This window comes from Pongo pygmaeus, chromosome 3, assembly GCF_028885625.2.
Source record: "Pongo pygmaeus isolate AG05252 chromosome 3, NHGRI_mPonPyg2-v2.0_pri, whole genome shotgun sequence".
NCBI classification, from domain to species: domain Eukaryota; kingdom Metazoa; phylum Chordata; class Mammalia; order Primates; family Hominidae; genus Pongo; species Pongo pygmaeus.
The window spans coordinates 174,604,857-174,629,366 of record NC_072376.2 but is presented as its reverse complement, the minus strand read 5'-3'; the positions used below and the strand labels follow the sequence as shown (position 1 = coordinate 174,629,366).

The 24,510-nt window shown below is 30.7% G+C and overlaps 1 protein-coding gene across 2 annotated transcripts in view; it reads left to right on the top strand.

The window, feature by feature from the left end:
* Nucleotides 1–24,510, top strand: part of FSTL5 (follistatin like 5) — an 814,279-nt gene that overhangs the window by 641,132 nt on the left and 148,637 nt on the right. For both annotated transcript variants that reach the window (XM_054485700.1, XM_063664253.1), the window contains 2 exons: nt 17,130–17,291; nt 21,501–21,635. In XM_054485700.1, coding sequence (XP_054341675.1) covers nt 17,130–17,291; nt 21,501–21,635 — 297 coding nt within the window. The remainder of the gene's footprint in view (nt 1–17,129; nt 17,292–21,500; nt 21,636–24,510) is intronic.

The following is a 24,510-nucleotide window of genomic DNA, read 5'->3' as shown; positions in this document are numbered from 1 at the left end:
AGGGCAGTTCACAGGTTTTGCACAAAGGCTAGAAATAGCAAAGGCCTAAACTGAAGGAAGAAAAATGTGAAAAATTGAGATAAAATTGATAATAAATATGTTGCCATAAATAACTGGATTGGGGTTGGTTGAGAGAGTTACTAATGAGTTAGAGTGAAAAGTCACAGAGGGCTACCAGTTTTCTAATTGGGCTAGATAAATAGTGACTTCATTGCTTTCAAATGAACTTATAGGAAGCATGCTATTTTTAACTAGAAGGTGGCGTATTGAGAGATGACCTCTATGAATTGTTGGTGCCAGCAGCCACTTTTCCACTAATATTGTGGAAAAGCAGTGAACTATATTAAATACAATCAGAGGGAACCAGAACGGTGTGGATGCAGAGAGTATCTAGGGGCCAGGAATAGAGGATTGAGTGAGAAAGTTAGAGTAACATTTTGAGAGTTCCGGTGGGGTGGCATTTTTCTTTGAGCTACTCAGTGTGGACTTCTCTTTACTACTGATATAAATTATGTTTCTTTAAAGTAGACCAAAAATATTTAATTACACTTTTTAATTTTGAGATAACTGTAAATTCTTATGCAGTTTTAAGTAACAATGCAGAAAGATCCTGTAAAACTGTAGCACATTAGATCGACGTATTGACATTGATACAGTCAAGTTGCAGAAGAGTTTCATCACCACAAAGGCCCTAGTGACACCCTTTTGGAGCCACACTGAGCTCTCTCCTACTCCCACCAACTCATTAACTGCTGACAACCACTAATCTGTTCTTCCTTTCGATGGTTTATTATTTCAAGAATATTACATAAATGGAGTCATACACTGTATATCCTTCTGGGATTGTTTTATAAAACGTTTCTCACTCAGCATAATTATCTGGATATCCATCTGCATTGTTGCAAATATCCACAGTTCATAGCTTTTATTGCTGTATAGTATTCTATGGTATGTATGTAAAAGAGTTTGTTTAACCATTTATTTGCAGAGGAACATATGGGCTTATCTCCTAAGAACACATTCTCAAAAAACATCACCATCTTTAAGCGACACATGACTGAACCTTAAGGTTGTCTACATAACTTACATGTGCACATAACATACATGCATGCGTTGGTTTCTCAAATATGGGCTTGTTCTCTATAAGTTACTCAGGATTTTTCTCATTTAAGATATCTTAGATTTATTTTTGGGCAATATATGCAATATATGTAACTTAGCTCATTATTTTTTGTTGTTTAATAAAATTTCACAGTATGATAGTATGATAATCTATTCATCAATTTTCATATCCATGATTCAGATTTCACAAGTTACTCTTATACACAAGTGTGTACATAATCATCCTTGTACTTCTATACTGGTGTTTTTATTTCTTTAGATTAACTTAATCAAAGAAGAATCACTACATTAAAAATCACATACATTTAAAATGGGTAGATAATGCTATACTGCTATGCTAAAATTTTGTAGCAATTTGTTCTCCCAAAATTATCTGTGCTAATGCCTATCAAGTTAGGGAATATTCTAAACATTTTTAATTTTACTAAGTGTAAAATAACAGCATAACTCTCCTGTATTTGGAGTTAGCCAGTTTAGTATGCTTGTCATGAAATTTTTTATAGATTTGAAGACTGAAGAATAAAAATTCTAGCATACTTAATAATAAAAAATGAGAAAAAATTACATAATAAATTGTGTAAATAAGGTGCAGAAATATTTTATCCTTGTTTAGAAAGTTTTAGGCTTATTAGGATTTATACATAATTTTTAAGGCTGCTCTTTTATTTGTAGTTTTGTAATTTAAAGATTTCTTTTGAAAGTTGTTGGTTAAAGTATAAAGTGATGATACTCAAACAAGGGTACTATTGCTTTATTTAAGAGTGCTTTTTCAAAAATTAATTATCCACATGACTTTATCAAATTAATTTTGTAGCTCAGTATTACATGAGAACTTCCAAGTACAAGTAGAGTTCATTTACAATTCCCATTAAGAAGCTCATTCTGAAATTAGGAAACTATATTTATAACTCTCAGTTTATCAGTTTATATAAAAATTGTTCTAAGACAAATTAGGTAGTTTCTAAAGAAATTACTTCATTTTGATAAAATAAACTTAATCCAGGATTGTATATATATATAATATATATACATATATACATATATACATATATGCACATATATACATGTATATATACATACATATACATATATACATATATACACATACATATATACATATATACATATATGTATGTATATATACATATATACATATATGTATGTATATATACATATATATGTGTATATATATTATATATATATATAAAAATCTCTTACCAAGAAATATGAACTAAGTTTGTATAAATATGGATGAATATAACCCGCTAAATCTTAGTGGGGTTTTTTTGCTTCTTTAATATATTAGTTTGCCATAAAACTTCCTGAGCAAAATTATCTAATATTAGTAGTTTTTATCATCTACTCTGTTGAAAAGATCTTCAACAATATTGTCATGAATTCATTTCTATCTGCATAGTGTTTTATATTTTAAAGTGTTGTCTTATTCTTTCCTCATAATGTTCATTTTACAAATGAGTAAACAAGCACTCATAGAGTTGGAGTGAGTATCCCAAAATCACATAGCTAGTCAGTTATAGCTTGTAATCAAAATCTTCCTCTTGAGTAATCCTGTCTGATTCAAGGCATGTTATATTTTATAGTCTTACATGTTGTTAAAATTCTTCTGTTTCTTACACAAATGGTGGTAGAAAATAAGGCTAGCTAGAGAACTAGCTGTAAGAAAAGTTATAAACAAAAGCTTCCAGAACCAAATATATTTTGCAACACATTTTAATATAATATTGAAAGACGAATGTTTTCTTTATGTTTAAGCCCTAATGCAATGCTTTCATTACCTTCTAGTTGCAAAAATTGCCTATTTACAGGGTATATATATATACACACACACTATTGAGGTGCAAATGTGAGTAAAAAAAAGAGCTGAGAAGGTGTTTGATCTGTTTAAAATATGTTTAGGTACAGCTTTGAATAAATCTATTCCTAGATTGTATTTAGATAGGGTTTACCTTTACATCTGGAACATTAAACCAGTTTGGAATACGTCATGCTTCCACTTCCTTCCTCTAGTCTTGACAGACATTGTTGGTCAATGATAGTTTTCTTGAGTGTTGAAACAGTTCATGGGCTTGGGCAGGTTCAATTCCCATCTAAGTTCATTTCTACTAATCAGTTGGTACTGACAAGTGAAATTAAACACATTTTCTCTTCCTCTTACTAAGTCTTAGACATTCTCTGTGTAGCCAGCAGAAAAACCCCTCATATTTTCAAAAACAACAAAACATGTGGGTAGACACCAAACCTTTGCTTGCTGACTTGTGCCTAGCAATGGGCTGGGAATTTACCAGAGAGTGTTTCCTTTAATCCGTTTAATCCTCAGAAGAGTTTCAAATTTTACAAATGGAGAAATCAAGACTCAGAAATGGGATATTTTATCCCTTACAGCATAGCAGAAAGTATTAGAGATGCATTCAAATTTTCTACTTAGGAGGAGGTTACTGTAACATATCAGCTACACAAACTCCTGCCTCAAATAATCACTTTGAGAACTCCTGATCTCTAAATTAGATATACATTAAATAAAATTAAATAAAATCTGTCAAAAAGAAACCAGCATCCGGCATGTGCCAGGCTGTGTTTTTTTCTCACTTATTCTTTCTTTACTTTAGGTTTAGAGAAACAACATCTTATGTATTATCATCTTAAACGCTTTTGTTATATTTTCTTTTGTGTTTCAGAGAGCATTTCTTAAAATGGTGACTTTTGAGACTTTGAAATTGAGGATTAAAAAGGCCACTAACTTTAAAGATTAGTAGACTACATCTAAGTTAATTAAACTAGGGTGAACTGTCTCTTTCAAAATAGGTTAAAGCATTTTAATTTCTTACAATGTCTTATGATAAATAGGAAGACCCAATAAAAAAAACTCACCGAAGTTTATGACCCTAAGAATGTTGCTCTTAATTTATATTTTGCCTCCAACATTCGTTGCATCCTCTACACTTTCATGAAGACTGCAATAATGTGATCAGAGAGTTTTGTAATACTGACAAGAGGCAGTGTGAAAGTCATGAATATAAAAAGACTGCTTTGGGACAAAGTTAAAGAGAAATTGATGGCTTTAATAATGTCAGAGACAAAAGGCAATGGACAAGCTCAGTAGCATTTAAAATATTTATTAAACCGAGTCTGTAATTTTTCATAGGAAAGTTGCTTTAATGACAAAGGAAGTCATAATACAAACAGAACAATCCAGCTGCCGCTGTGAGTCAGCACTACTTCAGAGATTTATATTCTTACCCTCAAGCTTTCTTAGAACCTTTTCTAACAGTTGCAGCTGTGTGAATAATTTGTGGAAGAGCCATGATAGAATTCTTCAAAAGAATACAAGATAATAGCATCAAGAAAAAGGAAAAAATAGTCAGTGCTTAGTTGTTTACTTACCAGTGACCTGACGATTCACCTTAAATTCATTTTTGTTTTCAGTTAGAATGAAGTCACTGTATTGGGTCGGTGATCTCTGCCTCTTGACTAAATTCAGGCTTCCAAAACAGCCAGGTTATGCTGTCTCCATACTCTGTGGCAATAATGCAGAAACTTCTAAAGAAAGATCAGTGTATGAAAGTATGAAGAATGAGAAAAAAGTAAGACTTAGCGTTACAGAGATTTTTTTTCACATTAGAATCTTTCTAATATTGGATTAGAAGCATCATTACATTAAATGAATTCTATTAGATCCTTCCTAATGTAGAGAGAAGTACTGGTCTAGTCTAATGCAGTTAAGTTGCTATGGGCCTTTGAGAAATATATCTATCTACCCTTCCTTTTTTTTCCCTACTATCATCATAAAACATGTCATGGTTTTCGGATGATAAATGTTTACAAGGAGTCCATATAAACACCAAAGTTTCCAGAAAGAAAAACCTGTGTAAATGTAAATATACTTTATTTTATTTAGTGTCCTCCATTTTTCATTTCTACTTTTTTAAGTATCAGAACCTCACCTTCATGTCTAAATTTGTGTAACGTTAAAATGTACTAGTCTTACGTATTCTTAGAGCAATTGGTCATATGTATATAGTATCTGATTATTTACATTTGATGCTCTAAGAACCATCAGATGAACTAAATAAAATTTTATTAGCTTTGTTTGATTTATTTAAATGGTGATATCATTTTTAAACTGAGAAATAGTTCAGTTTCCTTGAAAAGTTACATATATTTGAGATGCATTATTAATACTGCTCTGAAATACTATAAATGCACTAATTTATTTGACCTTTACTTTTAAAATACGATTTTTTTCCAGGATCTCTAATATGCCTTATATATTATAGCTAACAATCTAATTCATAATTTAATGAATGTAGATGCCAAGTAGTCAAATTCCAGTAGATACTTTTATAAAGACATATACTATATTATTAGGACCATATGAGACAATTTAAGCTAAGAATGTATTTTCTTTTTTCAATGCTCCACTTGGCTAATTTCAACTCGAACCTATCACTCATTGGATGTGTAATATAGAAAAGAGAGCAAGTGAGTAGTGGAGAAAGTTACCAGCACAATGTATTGTGCTCAGGAGTTGCTCAGTGAATAGCTATATATTACTATCTTAAAACTCAAAAATAAACAAATCAAATTTTATACTTTACCTAATTTTTGAATAAAATATATACATTTACATCCTTTGGTATCTCCTTCCATTTTAGGTAATAGAAGTTTACTTGATTACATTTTTGTAGAATAAATTTTAATATGTAATGTCAACTTTTTATAATGTTTCTGTATTAATATATACATAATATATTATTTGATGTTTATATTATATGATTGTATTGGATATTATTATATAAAGTAACCCAATTAGTTTAAACTATTTAAGTTGAAGGCATTTCCTGAGCTATATTAGCAAGACATCAAATATCATATGGAATTATTTAGTGTATAGAAGCTTATCTTTAAATATCACATTTTCATAAAATATTAGGAGCCTATTTAAAGCCTTTCATGGTAGTCCATGCAAATTGGATCCTAAATCCAATGTGACACTTTGGTAGTCTTTAACAGTTTCTTTTTTTCATGTGTTGCCAATAGAAAGAAAAAGACAAGTTTATAGAGTGCACTTCCTAACTAAAAATGACTGTAACAAATGGTTTGAAATGTTCTCTGGAGGATTATTGACTTTTTAATTCAGGCTGCCGTCAGTCCTCATTTATATTTCATAATATGTATCCTGGGAAAAGTAAGCTGCTTTTAAATGTGTAGCTTGTCACTGAGGTTAAATAGTTGTTATGCCAATCACTTATCTTTCAATTCTATGTGAGTTAAGAGACACTTTTCAGAAAATCACTTAACACCAATAAACTAAGTGAGACACATGTCAATTACATGAAAGTATTATTTTTTCATATATATAATCTATATGAGAATTAAAATTTCATGTGACAAAAATTATTATTCACTAGTTTTCTTTCTGTCCCTTCATAAGTACTTCAATAAAGTAGAAGTAGCTTGGAATGCAGGAGGAAATTGAACATCTCATCTAAAAAGGTTTCCTTTGGGGAGTATCAGTGACCATGTAAGTGGCCCATGTAATATGTATATTTTCCAGTATGAATCATGTGTCATCTATTGCTCTTATTGAGGTGATTGATGTGCTTCCTTCCAAACTAATTCTCAGATTTAGGCTGTCTCAATTTTTTGCTACTCCAAAGACTGTTGCAAGAAGAATTGATCCTTACAAATCCTGTGGCAAGATAAACTTTCTTATTAAATATTTATTGAGAGTTATTATTAATATGTATTCTGATTCCCTGTATGTCTTTTTTAAAAAGCTCATCTCCTAACTCTAGTTGTTAAGAGATTAGAGATTAGTCAGATTAGTCTAAATATTTTAAAGAGTGTTTTTACTCCACCCCTGACAGTGATATGGGTTTGCCATAAGTACATTAACATATCTCCTTAAAAAGTTGTTTGTTTTAACCTTCAATAAAATAAAATGCTGCAATAACTACTCTGTTCTAGATACATCAGGAGAGCCTAAACATGTGCTTTATGTCACCAGGAAAGCAGGCACAGAAATACTAGGAGAATCAGTTTTGAAAGTGTATTTAGCATTTCAAAATAATTCATTTAAGTAGTCCTCAAGGAAAAGAATAAAATCAGAACTTGGTTTTACTCCTTGTCACTGTGCAAGCTTGTGTATATTGTAATACTTTTGAATGAGAAATGGCAGGAAGGGTGCAGCAGATTTCTTTTTGTACTTAGAGCTTTGAAAGTCTATTATTTTTCTGCTTCTAAAAATATTAAAGGCGACGTACAGGATACAGTCCCAACTGTGGACACTAAGGGTTATTGGGCCTTTCTGAGGACACCCTCCCCTGCCTTATTTTTCTCTGTGTAGTTAACATGAAGCTAGTTTAATATTCCCAGAGTATAGCTGGGAAAGGGAACTAATAGGCCAGTAGGGTGGTCGGCTGTAGTCCTGACGTGGTGGCTTTAACTAGTCTTGGTTTGCATTACTTTTATAGTTTTAGTAAATCTGGAGGATTGACACTTATTCAATAGTCAATGAAATTTGTATATACAATGGATCCTCCAGACACTAAAAAATAAGAGTGGTGAAATTAACTTTGCACATATTTGAATCACCAAATAGAGTCTCAGATTGGTTTTGGACCTTAAAGTTTTTTATTGGCATTCTGATGGCTGAAAGAAAAGGATATCAGGTAGTTCAAAATACATGCATTAACCAGAGAGCAAATGGTCCAGGTGAACAAAACTTTTATGTCCTGTCTTTTGATATCTCCTGCAGAAACTTCTTTGACAGAGAACTGGAGTCCTTTTCTTTATTTACCAAGTCATATTCTTATTAAGGACAACGTATGTTACATATACTCTCATGGCCATTTTAAATAGCAAATGCTAAATTGTAAATGTGAGAAAGGAATCAGTGTGGTAAGCCTGTAACATATATCCTGTGGAACTTTTCCACATGGTCTTCACTGCACCAGTCACTCAGCTACATCAGGGAATTTAATGATTAAATAAGGCAAAACATCTTCTCTCAAAGAGCCTATTATTAATCATATATATCATATTATATATTGCTGTATTATATATATTGTTTTACAATATATATTGTTTTGCAATATACAACTATTATTTTTATAATTCTTTTGATTTTCAAAACCTTAAAATATAGTACAATATTTATTTTACATATAATAAAAGACTCAAAAATATTTGAAAATGAACTCAAGATCACAGCACTATTAAGTAGCAAAATGAAGACTCAAAATCATCATTTGTCTCAATCAAAATGTCTAAATGACAACAAATAAACATATTTTCATTAGCAGGGAATTTTCCAAATCTGAGATCTAGAATTCACTTGAGAAACACTTTCATAAAAAAAATATTATTCTCAATATTAAGTATGGAAAGGTACCACTCTCTGCAATTAAGAAAATTCAGTTGTCCGGAACTATTTGCTTTCAATGTGAATAGATTTAATATTTATATTAAAGATAGCATGTTAATTTTTGTTGGAAAGAACAGTATGCTTTTTGATATTGGAATTAAAATGTCTAAACCATTTGTTCTAATATATTCAAATTCTCATCTAACCTCAAAAATTTACATAGCATGATCATTTGAAAATTATACAATTAATAGTCCATCATTGCATAATTCCTGAATCATTTCCCACAAAGCTTAGTACATTATAATGGCAATTATAATGTTCTTGGAATGCCTGGCACTTGTAGATAATTGATACATGTATATTTACTGAATGAATGCAGGATTTCTCTCCCAGCACTTTTGGTGGTAAACTGGGTAATTGACTGTCCATACAATTGCATGTGACATATATCTAACTACCTATGACATAACTCAAGTTCAAGAAGTATACACTCATTGGAAAAATATAAAAAGTTCAGCATGGTGCATATACTGAAAATGTCTTCCCCACAGCCGTATTCACTACACTGCCTATCATACTCCCCTAAACACTTCAAAATTCAGTTCATTTTCCTTTAAAGAACTTTGTGTTGATAACTCCCATTTTCCTGTAACTACCACACCTCTTTCAACTCTATTACAGGACATAAAGTGTTCTGTTACAATTATTGTTTCCTGGTTTTCATTATTGAACAGCACATACAAGTCATATGTTGTCCATCTGTGTCAACCTAACAGTTTACAGTTTATCGCAGATATTAAGTAATCAATATATGACTAATTAAATGAACAAAAGTGAGCATTTTGGTAAGTGGTACCATATTTAGATTGCTTCTACAAAGATGGGTTTTACCAATTTTGTGGAATGGGAATGCAAATGAAAAAGATTTGATGGCTAAAATTAATATAATTGTAACTAGAGGCAATAATAACTAAAGGTACCATGAACATGGTTTATTACTCCACTGATTTTAGTCTTATTTCATTTTTATCAATAACATTTTAAATAATGTTTTAGAATGTTTCACAAAGGGTTTGAGCACCACATGTTAAATATATTTATAGATAGTTAATATATTTGTTGCTTTATTAATCTTAAAATATTTGAAATATTTTGTTACTGGTATTTACAAATATGCAAACTTGTATCATGCAAACATACCAAATTCACTTATTATCACAATTCATCTAAAGAATCTTTTGTATTTTAATTTACTCTATGCCACCTACAAGTGCTTAAGATAACCCTTATCATACTAAAGAAAATATTTTCATTTTTTGTTTTCTAAAGGTAAATGACTTTTCTGCAGTTTTAGAAAAGATCATACAATTTTACTTCTTTAAACTGTTAATATGATGAATTACATTCAGTGATTTTTTGAATGTCTATAATTAACTCAATATATTATGGTATATTACCATTTTAGTATTCTGATAAATTTTGTTTGATAATATTTTATACGGGAATTTTTCATCTATTTTCATGAGTGACACTGACCACTAATTATTCTTTCTTCAGATGCCTTGTCACATTTTGGTATTAAGTTTATGCTGACTTCATAAGAAGAAGCTGGGGATTTTATTAGTTATCTATGCTGCATAATAAATTAGCTAAAATATTAGTGGCCTAAAACAACAAACATTTATGCTCTTTGAGATAATAGGAAAATCAAGATATGCAATAATAAACAAAGAAATGAAATAATCGAATAATTTGAGAACAGCTTAGCTAGGTGATCCTGGCACAATCTCTTTTCTGAGATTTCAATCAACATGTTGGTCAGAGCTGTAGTCATCTGAAAGCTTGACTGGGGCTGGCACAGCTACTTCCAAGATTACTCACTCACGTGGCTATTGGCAGGAGGCCTTAGGTTTTTGCTGGCTGTTGTCATGGAGCCTCTCTCTGCCCCTTGGCATATAAGCATCCCTATAAGACTGATTGAGTATCTTATGACATGGCAGCTGAATTCTGCAAGAGCAAGAGAACAATGAAAATATTGCTATACCTTTTATGACCTAATGCTGGATATTATGCACCATTACTTTGCCACAGCTCTGTTCATTAATAGCACGTCATTAAATCCAGCCCACAGGTCCCATGTGTAAAGTGAGAAGAATTAGTCTCTATCTTTTGAAGACAAGAGTGTCAACAATTGATAGAGATATTTTAACACTACCAGAGAGATGCCTCCTGCCCCATTTTATTTTCTAGAAGAGCTTGTATAAGATTGGTGTTATTTTTACTTTATTTTGGAAAAGTTCTAAAGTTTTCTTTGATTAAAAGTTTTTAAATAAATTAAATGTATTTAAATGTTGTAAGGCTTTTTAGATTTTGTACTACTTTTTGTGTAGGTTCTGCTAGATGCTTGCGTTTCCAGAAATCTGTTCATTTTATTTAAAGTTACGTGTTGGCATAAAGCTGTCTGTAATTTGTTCTCTTTAGTTTTTACCATTTCTGTAAGAATTTAGCTCTCATTCTGACTTTCTTGGTATGCCATTTTGTTTCTTTGGGTTGCTTTTTATGATTTGTCTTTTTTTCTTCGGTGTTCTGTAGTTTTACTGTAATGTCTATGTATCATCTTTTTTTAAGAAAGTTCATCATCTTTAGGCTTTTGGAATCACTGATTTAATGTCTTACACAGAACTGAGAATATCACAATGGTTACTTCTTCAAATATTGCTCTCTTCAGTTTTATATATGTGTGTATATATACACATTATATATATAATATATAATACATAATATATATATTATGTATTATATATTATATATGTATTATATATAATATATATTATATATGTATTATATATAATATATATTATATATGTATTATATGTAATATATATTATATATGTATTATATATAATATATATTATATATTATATATAATGTATGTATTATATATAATATATAATATATGTATTATATATGATATATATTATATATGTATTAAAAATATATATTATATATGTATTAAAAATATATATATTATACATGTATTATATATAATATATATTATACATGTATTATATATAATATATATTATACATGTATTATATATAATATATATTATATATAATATATTATATATGTATTATATATAATATATAATATATATTATATTATATATGTATTATATATAATATATAATATATTATATATGTATTATATATAATATATATTATACATGTATTATATATAATATATATTATATATATTATATATATTATACATAATATATTATGTATAATATATATTATATATATAATATATTATATATATTATGTATTATATAATATATATTATATGTATTATATATAATATATATTATATATGTATTATATATATATTATATATAATATATATTATATATGTATTATATATGTATTATATGTAATATATTATATATGTATTATATATATATTATATGTAATATATTATATATGTATTATATATATATTATATGTAATATATTATATATGTATTATATATATATTATATGTAATATATTATATATGTATTATATATGTATTATATGTAATATATATTATATATGTATTATATATGTATTATATGTAATATATATATTATATATGTATTATATATGTATTATATGTAATATATATATTATATATGTATTATATATAATATATGTATTATATATGTATTATATATGTATTATATATAATATATATAAGATATGTATTATATATGTATTCTATATAATATATATAAGATATGTATTATATATGTATTCTATATAATATATATAAGATATGTATTATATATGTATTCTATATAATATATATAAGATATGTATTATATATGTATTCTATATAATATATATAAGATATGTATTATATATGTATTATATATTATATATAAGATATGTATTATATATTATATATAAGATATGTATTATATATTATATATAAGATATGTATTATATATTATATATAATATATGTATTATATATTATATATAATATATGTATTATATATGTATTATATATAATATGTATTATATATGTATTATATATGTATTATATATAATATGTATTATATATGTATTATATATGTATTATATATAATATGTATTATATATGTATTATGTATGTATTATATATTACATATAATATATGTATTATGTATGTATTATATATAATATATATAATATATGTATTATGCATGTATTATATATAATATATATAATATAGGTATTATGTATGTATTATATATATATAATGTGTATATATATAATATGTATATATGTAATATGTACATTCATAGTATTCTTAATCTATTCTATATTCACTTACTCTCTCATCTGTATTTTCTATATTTTATACCTCTGTGCTGTATTGTGGCTATGATTTTTTTCTGACTTAACTTTCTATTATCGTCTTTCTTCTTCAGCTGTATCTAATCTGGAGTTAAATACAAAGATTGAGTTTATAATTTCAATTTTTGTTATTTAAAAATATTATAACATTTCTAGTTTATTTATTTTAATTACAACATTATGTTTTAGAGCTTCCTAAATTTTTATGTTTAGCTATCAACTCTTTAAACACAGGAAGCATAGATGAATGATAACTCCAGTTACCAGAATTTTGTGGCTTTTTAAAACTTGACTGTTGTTTTTATTTTTATTGGTTAAGTTTGTATTTTCTTAAGGAAAGAATTTTCTTAAGGAAATTTCTTAAGAATTTACAATGAGAACACATGGACACAGGAAGGGGAACGTCACACTTCAGGGACTGTTGTGGGGTGGGGGGAGGGGGGAGGGATAGCACTGGGAGATATACCTAATGCTAGATGACGAGTTAGCGGGTGCAGTGCACCAGCATGGCACATGTATACATATGTAACTTACCTGCACATTGCGCACATGTACCATAAAACCTAAAGTATAATAATAATAATTAAAAAAAAAGATAATAAAACTAGGTCAAAGAAGGGCTGAGTGACTTGTCAAATGTCACACAGCCAGTAAGCAGATTTGACACAGTATGTGCTCAGAAAGCCTGACTCCAAAATAAATAAATAAATAAATAAAAATAAAAAATAAAAGGATCTCAGAACATTTTAACCTCAATTTCCCATTGTAAATAATTTTGTTTCCATTTTGTTACGTTCCCCAAATTAGTAATTATGATTACATTTTGCTGAATCAAAGGTATCATTGATTGTATCATGCACCATGATTTTACCTACTCCAAAGAAAAAAAATGCTGCCAGTTACATGGCACATCAACACATAAGATGCATCCCAATTTCAGAAATGTTAAAAAGATGTAAGCGTATCATGTAATCAATTAAATGTAATATTATTATTAAAAAAAAAGAATTTTCTTAAGGAAAGCCTTGAGATATTTTGTTGCATTCGGCAAATTTGATTTCATAAACCATTTTCAAAATTATTTTAATTATAAAGATAATAGGTTCTTTAAGAGAGGTATTCCATCTATGACTGTCAGGCACTGGGGGGGTACCAGAGATTCTGCAATGAATCTTTAGACATTTTGTGGCCACTTAAATGCAACGCAACTGGTAACCCAGTACAGAGAAAGAGTTACTATGCCAGAATCTCTAGCCACAATTATTGTGGGACCACAATACTAAGCCCATTTACTTTAGTTGAGGCTGCCTACCAGAATCAGCTGATTCCCTGATATTGGCATGTATTTGTAAACCAAAAATAAGTACATAATCCTGGCTTTCCAGAAGTTTTGGAATCTGGTAAGGTAGAAGAGATAAATCACTATATTTGATTCAGTGTAGCAACAGCACCAGATCTTAAAGAAATACACACTGAATTAATTAATGGCTAAAAGAAAAAAAAATGCAAAACCTCTCAAGTTGTCTTATTATTTTTTAAATTACATGTGCACACACATGCATATGTGCATATACATGGGAGAGAGAAACAAATAAAATACCTTTGATTAGTAATCAACTCTGACTTCAGAATCTTCACCTGGTTTGGGAACTATTCTTGAGGGAGAAACAGCTGTAGCTCACTTCCATGAGCCTTAGAGTTTCTTCTGTACTGATTCTGCCATTCCTCGTTATATCCTTAAGTTACTTATGATTTCTGAAAATGCTTTCTGTAAACTTTTCCAGGATTTTAAGTTCTAGTCAGGAAGATAATCAGAATCAATCATTATCATTTTTTCAACATTACTAGAAACAGAAAGTTATCAATTAATCCACATCTCACTTTTAATTATTGAGTCTTTCTATAATTATGCCTAATGTTGTATTTAAGACATCTTATTTTAATATCAATGATTATATATATATAATTGAAAAAAGTTTGAGATTGTATTCATCACTAGTTAATTCACTGAGTGACTTTTATAAAGGAAAGTATTTTACCTAATCAAAATGCAATTATCAAATCAGGAAATGTAACAGTAGTATCTCAATATCTAATACAGGCACCATATTTAAATTCTGTCAGTTCTCTTAGTAATATACTTTATAACTTATTTTTCTGGGTCCAGGACCCAATCTTGATTTGCGTGTTTTATTTATTTCTTATAACTTATCTTTCTTAGTCTAGAGTGTTTCATCAGCCTCCTTTGCCTTTCCTTTCTTTTTTATTCAGATAAAATCCACATGCCATTTAACTGTGTCAAAATGTACCACACAGTAGCTCATATTTACAATGTTGTGTAACCATCACCACTATCTAAGCCTAGAACATTTTTGTCACCCCCAAATAAACCTCATATCCATTAAGCAGTCATTTCTCATTCCTCCCTTTCCTCAGTCCCTAGCAACAACCAATCTGCTTTCTGTCACCATGGATTTGCCCATTGTGAACGTTTTATAAATGGATTAATATAATACGTAAACATTTGTGTCAGATTCCTCTAACTTACCATAATACCTCCAATATTCATGTTGTAGAATGCATTAGTATTTTCCTCCATATATTGCATGACTGCATCATTTTATATTCCCACCAGCAATGCACAAGAGTTCCAGTTTCTCCACATACTCAATCAACAACATGTTATTTTCTGATTTTTGTTTATCTGTTTAAATAGCCATTCTAGAGGGTGTGAAGTGGTATCATGTAGTGGTTTTGATTTGCATTTCCCTCTTTTTGATTTTTTTTAATTTTTTAATCTTTTCATGTGCTTAATTAGCTATTTATACGTCTTCAGTAGAGAAATGACGATTCAATTTTTTTGTCCCAAATTTTAATTGCATTGTTGGCTTTTTATCTGCTGATTTGTAACAGTTCCCTATATATTCTGGATACTATCAGAATTTTCAAATGTCTTTTCCTATTTTGTGAGTTGTATTTATACTTTTTTTATAGTGTCATTTGATGCACTACAAAATCTAACATATTTATTTTGTTTTTGTTGTTGCTTGTGCTTTGCGGTCATATCTAGAGGAAACAATTGTCCATTTCTAGATCAGAAACATTTACTCAATGTTTTCTTCTGATAGTTTATTGTTTTAGCTCCTACATTTAAGTCTTTGATTTACTTTGAATACAATTTTGTTTATGGTATGAGGTAGGAGTTCAGGCTTATTTTCTTGCATGTGGTTTTCCAATTGTCCCAGAATGATTGAAAAAAAAAGACCATCAATGTATGTTTAGTTCTGCACTCTCAAGTCTATTCCATCTTTGTGTCAGGATTGCACTGCTTTGATTACTGTAGCTTCATTGTATGTTTTGAAATCAGCAAGTATGAGCCCTCCAGCTTTGTACTTTTTCAAGATTTTTTTTTCACCACTTGGGGGTCTCCTGTAATTTCACATTTATCTGAGGATAAGTTTTTTAAATTTCTCGAAAAAAATGCAGTTAGAACTTTGATAAGGATTACACTGTACCTTTGTTTTTCTTTTACTTGTCTTTGTCAACTTGGGAGTATGATCACCTTACCAATAGCCTTTACCAGTTTGTACCATGTTACCAATCAATTCTTTCAATCCAGGAATACAAGATGTCTTTGGATTTATTTAGGTCTTCTTTAAATTCTTTCAACAAAGTTTCATAGTATTTAGTATGAAAGTTTTGCATGTCTTTGGTGAACTTTATTCCTAAATATTTTATTTTTTGATACTATTGTAAACAGAATTATTAATTTTCTAACAGGCTATAATAAAAATATTTTATTTTCCTTCCTTTATATACTCATTCATTTATTTATATAACTGAATTCATAGTTTTATTTAATTCCTGATACTCTCTTGTAATTACTAAGTATTTCAGTGCTCAAATTGTCCCATATTTAGCAAATTGGAGTCTCTTTTAACTGGTTTCTGTATCCTTTTGGTATGCCTCATCATTCTTTGAGGACTTCTTTAATTTCTGAAACAAGATATTCCGGGCTCATCTTATGTTTTCCCTAGCAAAATCCCAGAATAGTTTTTATACAGGTAACACTGGTACATTTCAGTGGATAATGCTATTTGGAAACTACAATCTGTAGAAATGTATAGCATCATTAAAATATATAATTTATTATTTATCTTATTGCAATTTTTCTTTTGGAAAATTAAATAGAAAATGTGAATCACTAATTCACTTTCTCTTTCATTTTTTCCTTTAGTTCCTCCAGTCATCCGGGTGTATCCAGAGAGTCAGGCTAGAGAGCCTGGGGTAACTGCCAGTCTTAGGTGCCATGCAGAGGGCATACCAAAGCCTCAGCTTGGCTGGTTGAAGAATGGAATTGATATTACACCAAAGCTGTCCAAACAACTCACACTTCAAGGTGCTTTTTACTTGCATTTTTTTCTCTTAAATGACCATGTTGAAAATTTATACTAAAATTTATAACGTTCTTTGGAAAATAAAAGAAAAATGAGTGTTGGTGGCAACAGAATGTCACGAATATGAAAAAAAATGCTTGTATCTAAGAAGTTATATGGGAAAGATTCTTTTAACATTTTAATGTTTTTAATAATAGTCTTGTCATAATGATTAATTATGTCATTATTTTGGTCATAAGTAAAATAGTAAATTATGTATCTTTAAAATACTTGTCCTGTGAATTATAGCAGTTATGCTGAGCAGAATAATTAGATTCTTTTATAGAAATTCATTTCTGAAGTTACTTTTCAAGTGTTTAAATAATACCTTGAATATGTATTACAGAGGATTTCAATACAGAATTTTTAGTGGATTTTTTAACATATTTTGTAAATGAAGGGAGAAAAATATCGAAAAGTTACTAAATGTTTTCCATTTACATTTTTTAAAGTTTGTATTACATTCTAATATATAAAATATTGTACATATTCTAATATTCTAATGTGTAGACATGAATAAATTACTATATATTAGATAATAATAATCCCAAACATGTGGAAAATGAACAAAACCAGGCAAGATTTGTAAGGTCAAATAATTTAAATAGTCCAAAAGCAGTTGCATATAATATATTAATTATACTAGCATTAAAAATAAACCACAAACCTTTTTTTCATTATTAGGGGTAACACACAACACTCATTTTACTGGAGTATCTTCTTCATGGGCATTATAGTTCTTATTTTATGACTTTAATTTTCTTTATACTATTAAACATGAACATATTTTGTCACTTTATTACATAGAGTTCTATTATTATTCCACTTTAATAGTGGATATATATATAATCATTATACATTTTTAAATAAAACTTTTTAAAACTTCTACTTATTCTTGCAAGTCAATGGAGACATGTCTGTGAAAGTGTCCTTAAACTTTAAAATCTTTAATCCTAGAAATCACTAAAGTGCATGCGTAGGTCAGACACATTTGCACACGTATCTAGTGATTACCTCAAGAGGTCTATAATCTGAGAGGAGAAGACTTATTAACAGAAATTAAATGGATAAAAGTCTAAATAGCTTCTGACTTTGTCTCTTGCCCATTTGATAGCAATAAACCATATTATAAAAGTATATCGAAATTTTGCTTTCAGGAATATACATGACAACAAATTTTTGAAGTTGTTACACTCCAGACTCAACATTTAAAAAGAGGAGGTGCTTGCAAAGAAATTACTGTAAATTTTTACAACAGGGAAAAACAGTTGAAGTTTTAAGAGAATATGACAAAAAATAAAAGGAGAGAAGAGATAATTCTACACACATAGGAGTATAAAACTCCATGTGGCTTAATAACTGTTTAATTAGCTACTCATTCATGAGATGCTTCTTTAGTGTTTGTGTGTGAAGTCCAAGTCCAGACACTAATTTAATATCTATGGCAATGGCTGGGATAATATGTGAATTAGAGAGAGTAAAATCCCAAGAAAGCACAAATATTTTATTAACAGGCAAGTGAAGAAAATAATAGAAAGAGACTAAAATTCATCAAGAGACAGGAGACTAGGTGATGGTATGGAAGAAGAGAAAGTTAAAAATAAAGAGTTCAACAATGGCAAATGCATAGAAAGGTCAATAAAAGGCATTGATAAGTGTTTACTTCAGGTGACGAGCATGTTCTTGCAACATTTAGAAAAACAGTATCAGTAACAATCAGTTTTCAGTGTGTTTAGAAATGAAAAGGAGACAAGAAATACAAAAATCTTTTTTGGCCAGATTCTGAAAGGAAAAAAACATAGAAGGTAGTAGCTCCTGGTGGGGAGGCTTAGAACTGATGGAGATGTTTCTTGGATAATTCATCAATCTGAGAAGGTATCAGTAGGGAGAAATGAGAAGGATAAAGGCTGCAGGAAGAGTCATAGAAATCAATAAGAAATAAGGGGAGATTTGCCTTGGAAAGAAACAGAAAATTTCCTGTGAGAAGAAAAATCAAGGTGAAACTAGGAACAGAAAGTTTTGAGGTTGCTTTCTGATCACTTCTATTTACCTCACAATTGAAAGAGCAAGATCACTTGCTGAGAGTGAAGTTCGTATTATGATGGGAAACATCAAACAAAGTATATAAAGATTTGAAGTAAAAGTAGAGGCGGATATGAAAGGCATCTAACTGGAAAGGTCAAGTGAAATGAATAGCAAGTAGTTTTGAATGTCCTAGGAATTGAAAACTGTGAATCTGAAAATTATAAACTCGCTTATGCAATGGTCTCATAACTTACTCAAAGAACTAGGTGCAGGGACACCAGAAGCAGAGATGGGTTAGCTTATGCTAGTTCTAGAGGTTAGGAAGGCAGATGTGTCAGGATGATAAATAGATAAAGGGATTGGTAGTTCTGGCAATAAAGTGGTAACGTCTAAGAATGCTAGATTACATAGGAAAAGAAGGAAAGACAATGGGACATATAGGTTAGGAGAACATGTAAAAATATTGGGAGACAGCATTTAAAGAAGGAAGAAATTTATTTGGTATTTCAAAACAAAACCCAGAGAATTTAGGCTGTTAAGTGTATGGATCCTGAAGAAAAAAAAAAAAAAGGTATGATTTTGGAGGAGGCAGTATCTTATATAAAACAAGAAGGTGAAGCAAATGTAAATACATTGTTTACTACCCATCTTTAGAGCAGGTTCCTATAAACTAAGACCCACAGACCATATCTAGATAGCTGTCTGTTTTTTTAAATAAAGGTGGGTTTTTTTGTTTTTGTTTTTGCTTTCTTTTTTGTTGTTGTTGTTGGTTTGTGTTTAGAATACAGTTGCACTCATTTTTCAAAATGTATTGCCTGGCTGCTTTAATGCTGCTGTGGCAGAGGTGAGTAGTTGCCACAGAAATTGTGTGGCCCAGAAAACCTAAATTATTTACACCTGGCCTGTTGCAACAAAATGAAAACCTGCCAACCTCTTTTTTGGAGTAGTGATTCTCAGTGAATGATGTGGGGAATGAGGGTGTGTAGTAAGCATTTGCAAATAAAGAAACAAGTTCAAGTTATTCAAATGATTATGTCTCTCAAACATCACATCAACTGCCTGTCCATGTCTCACATCCCTTGAGAGCTACTGGCTCCTAGCGATGGCAATCAAGCTGTTTTCTCATTGGCTTTCTACCCTTGTTTTCCCAAACCACACTGATTACGTTGCCTTCTACCTGTCACAGATAGTCATGTCCCATTCTACTGCGTGTGTGGTTCTTGTAACTGAACAACATGGAACACACAGACACAAATATGTACACAAACACACACAGTACACACACAGGCATGCACACACATATACACACAGAGAGAAAACAAAAGGAAAACAAAGAAAAAGAAAAGAAAAGAAAGACAAACTTAAACAAATGACCATAACAAACACTCAACTGCCAGGTGCAGTGGCTCACGCCTGTAATGCCAGCCCTTTGGTAGGCCAAGGCAGGAAGATAACCTGAGATCAGGAGTTTGAGACCAGCCTGGCAAACATGGTGAAACCCCATCTCTACTATAGATACAAAAAATTAGCCGGGGGTGGTGGCGTGGGCCTGTAGTCCCAGCTACGCGGGAAGCTGAGGCAGGAGAATTGCTTGAACCCGGGAGGCGGAGGTTGCAGTGAGCCGAGATCGCGCCACTGTACTCCAGCATTGGTGACAGAATGAGACTCTGTCTCACAATAATAATAATAAGTTTGATGAATGGCAATAGTATACCTGCATGATTTAGCTCAATTAATTACTCTATGAAAATATCTTTCATATGCATTTACCTGCAAACTAATCATATTGCTATTATTAGATTTCTGAAAAATCTTAGGTGAATGTAGGTTCTGAATAAGTAAATATATAAATGAAATTATACTTATCAATATGAAATACCTCATATACAATGTAGAATATAGGAAATGATACAAAACATAAAATATGCATTTGATATAGAGTACTGGGCTCTCTTATAGAATGACAGCACAGTTTATGAACACTTGAATGCTTCTGGAATAATTTGGCATGCCTTCAAAGTATGGAAGTAGGAAGGGAAACCGTTTAATTAGGACAAGCCAAGAGAACTGTTTGACTGTGTAATCAGAAAGCACTCTTCCAAAACTGAAATTGTAGTTTACAAGTTGCATTTCCCTTCTCTTTTCAGCAAATGGCAGTGAGGTTCACATAAGCAATGTGCGCTATGAAGATACTGGAGCATACACTTGTATCGCAAAGAATGAAGCAGGAGTGGATGAAGACATCTCTTCTCTTTTTGTGGAAGACTCTGCTAGAAAGACCCGTATGTATTGAACCACCCTACAGCACACACACACCATATTCAACATACTTTTTTACAGCTTTTTTTAAAAAGTAAAGGCACCAGAAAACTGTGAATTGCACAATGCATTATAACAAATAGATTTTATATGTAGGAAGGATAGAAATCTTGAAATACTAAAAGCAGTTTTAAAGATGAAAAAAAAGTTGTGAAATTTTCATTACAACACTAGATTTTATTTTTTTGCAAGTGTACATATGGTGTTTCAGGTCCTGTCTTCCCATGTGCTCTTGGAGGAATTTATATCTCTTGCAAAATCCCTCTCCTCAATTAAATGTGGTGAATTCAAGGCCCCCAAATGTATCCAACGTGTATCTTCTAGGTAGAATAAATTACTATATTTGTTTTCCTGTCAGTTACATTGCAGTCACTGGATTAAGACCTGTACAGCATCCTTCTCTACAGAAGGTTCAGTGGTAACTGCCACTCTAAGGCACTCACTGCCCCTGACACAAAAACTACACTGTTGCTGTTCTTGGTTTAGTGCTAAAAATCCTTTGCCATCATGGTTCATGTTGTCTGATTGTCTCCTGGAGTTATACCCAAAATGTCTTCCTCTCTTTTATTTTGTTTAATTACTTGGCAAAAGGGATAGAGATAGGGTGGGGATGCTGAGGATGGATTGCTTTTTATGATAGCTGAATTGTTTGGAACTCAAGCTACTATTATAGCACTTATCAAGTGCATTATTTGCAAGCAAACAAACAGCCATTTTCTTCCCTTGGTCCACACGTGCCACAGTGTGGCTGTTTTGGGATAGGGTCTGGATGTTCTTGAAATGACTACACCCCTTGCTGTCTGCTCTTCAGTCCGACTTGTTATGCTGTTATTAATATATGTTTTGCAAGAGTCTGATATTATTGGACCCTCTAACTTGACAGGTCCATTTTTCTGAATCCTGTGTTTGAACAAGGTTAAAGCATTGACCCAGCCAGGAGTCTTCCTATTACTTCTTAAGTCACTTAGTGCATATTGACGTGAGTGGATCAATTGAGAAAGAAGGACCTTACCCAGGTCCCAACTACTAGCATATCATTATCTTCATTTTGTCTGGTTAGGACAACCATCATTATAAAGAAATATTTAAAAAGGAAAGTCTTTAGGTAGAAAAAAGAGAAAAAAAGCTGGATTTAATGGCCTGCATAAGGTCCACCATAATTCCTTTGCTCTATTCCTTTTATGTGGTACGGCCAATACTAACCTGTAATTCACTTTCCGTTAAAAATTAATTTGAAGTGACAAGTAATTAAAAATGTTTGTTTTCTTTGTCCTTATGATGATGTTTGTGAAACAGATTTTAATATCAATTCTATATTCTTACTTTATTTTAATGTTTGTCATGTACTTTTTAATATATTTCCCTAGCTACAACAGTAAAACACCTAGCCAAAGCTCCTTTAGTCAACAAATCAGACAACCTTTTAGTGTGTGAATTCTAGGAAAATTTTAAGAGAAGATTTAACAGGATTAAATTTTCAACAAGGTTTAATCTTGTTGAAGTAAAAGTGCCCATTTAAAAAATAATAATGCACGTAATTAAAATCAGGACAATACTAAATGAGTAAACCGAGTAGAATATTAGCAACCACGGAAAAGTATAAACAGAAAATGTAATAATGTCTACTTGATAGAACACAGTTTCCCTTGGGATGCCTCCTAATAGTTAAATGCCAGAATTCTGTATGACAAAAGGAAACCAAAATCAGGTGGATTTCCTATTAGTGAAAATTACCGCCTTTTGTAACCCCCATCTTAAGGATTGTGGATCTGGGTTCTTTTCTAGTAATTTCATGGAAAAAGACCGATATGAGATATACATGGCACATTTGTATTTTGGAATGCTAGATATTTTCTTTATTTATTTTTTTTTTGAATAATTTCAAATTTTATTATAAAGACTGCATGTGCAGGTGTGTTACATGGGTATATTGCTTGATGCTGGGGTTTGGGGTACAAGTGATCACATCATCCAGGTAGTGAGCACAGTACCCAATAGATTGTCTTTCAGCCCATGCCTCCTTTCATACTTCTCTCCTTTGGTAGTCCCCAGTGTCTATTTTTCCCATCTTTATGTCTATGTGTTTTCAATGTTTAGCTCCTGCTTATAAGTGAGAACATGTGGTATTTGATTTTCTGTTCTTGCATAGAATTCACTTACAACAATGGCCTCCAGCTTCATTCATTTTGTTGCAAAGACTATGATTTCATTCTTCTTTATGGCCGCGTAGTATTCCATGATGTATATGTACCACATTTTCTTTAACCAGCCCACCATTGATAGGCACCTAGATTGATTCCATGTCTTTACTATTGTGAATAGTGCTGCAACAAACATGCAAGTGCATGTGTCTTTTCGGTAGACTGATTTATTTTATTTTGGATCTAAACCCAGTAACTGGATTGCTGGGTCAAATAGTACGTCTGTTTTAAGTTCTTTGAGAAATCTCCAAACTGCTAACCACAGTGGCTAAACAAGTTTGCCCTCCCACCAACAGGATATAGGCATTTGCTTTTCTCCATAGCCTTGCCAGCATCTACTGTTTTTTGACTTTTTAATAATAGCCATTCTGAGTGGTGTGTGATAATATCTCATAGCAGTTTTGATTTGCATTTCTCTGATGCAAATCAGAGTGGTGACGTGGAGCATTTTTCATATGTTTGCTGACCATTTGTGTGGCTTCTTTCGATAAGTGTCTGCTCTTATGCTTTGCCCATTTTTAAATTGGATTATTTGATTTTTGCTTGTTGATTTAAGATCCTTGTAGATTCTGGTTATTAGACGTTTATTGCTTGCGTAGTTTACATATATTTTCTCCCATTCTGTAGGATGTCTGTT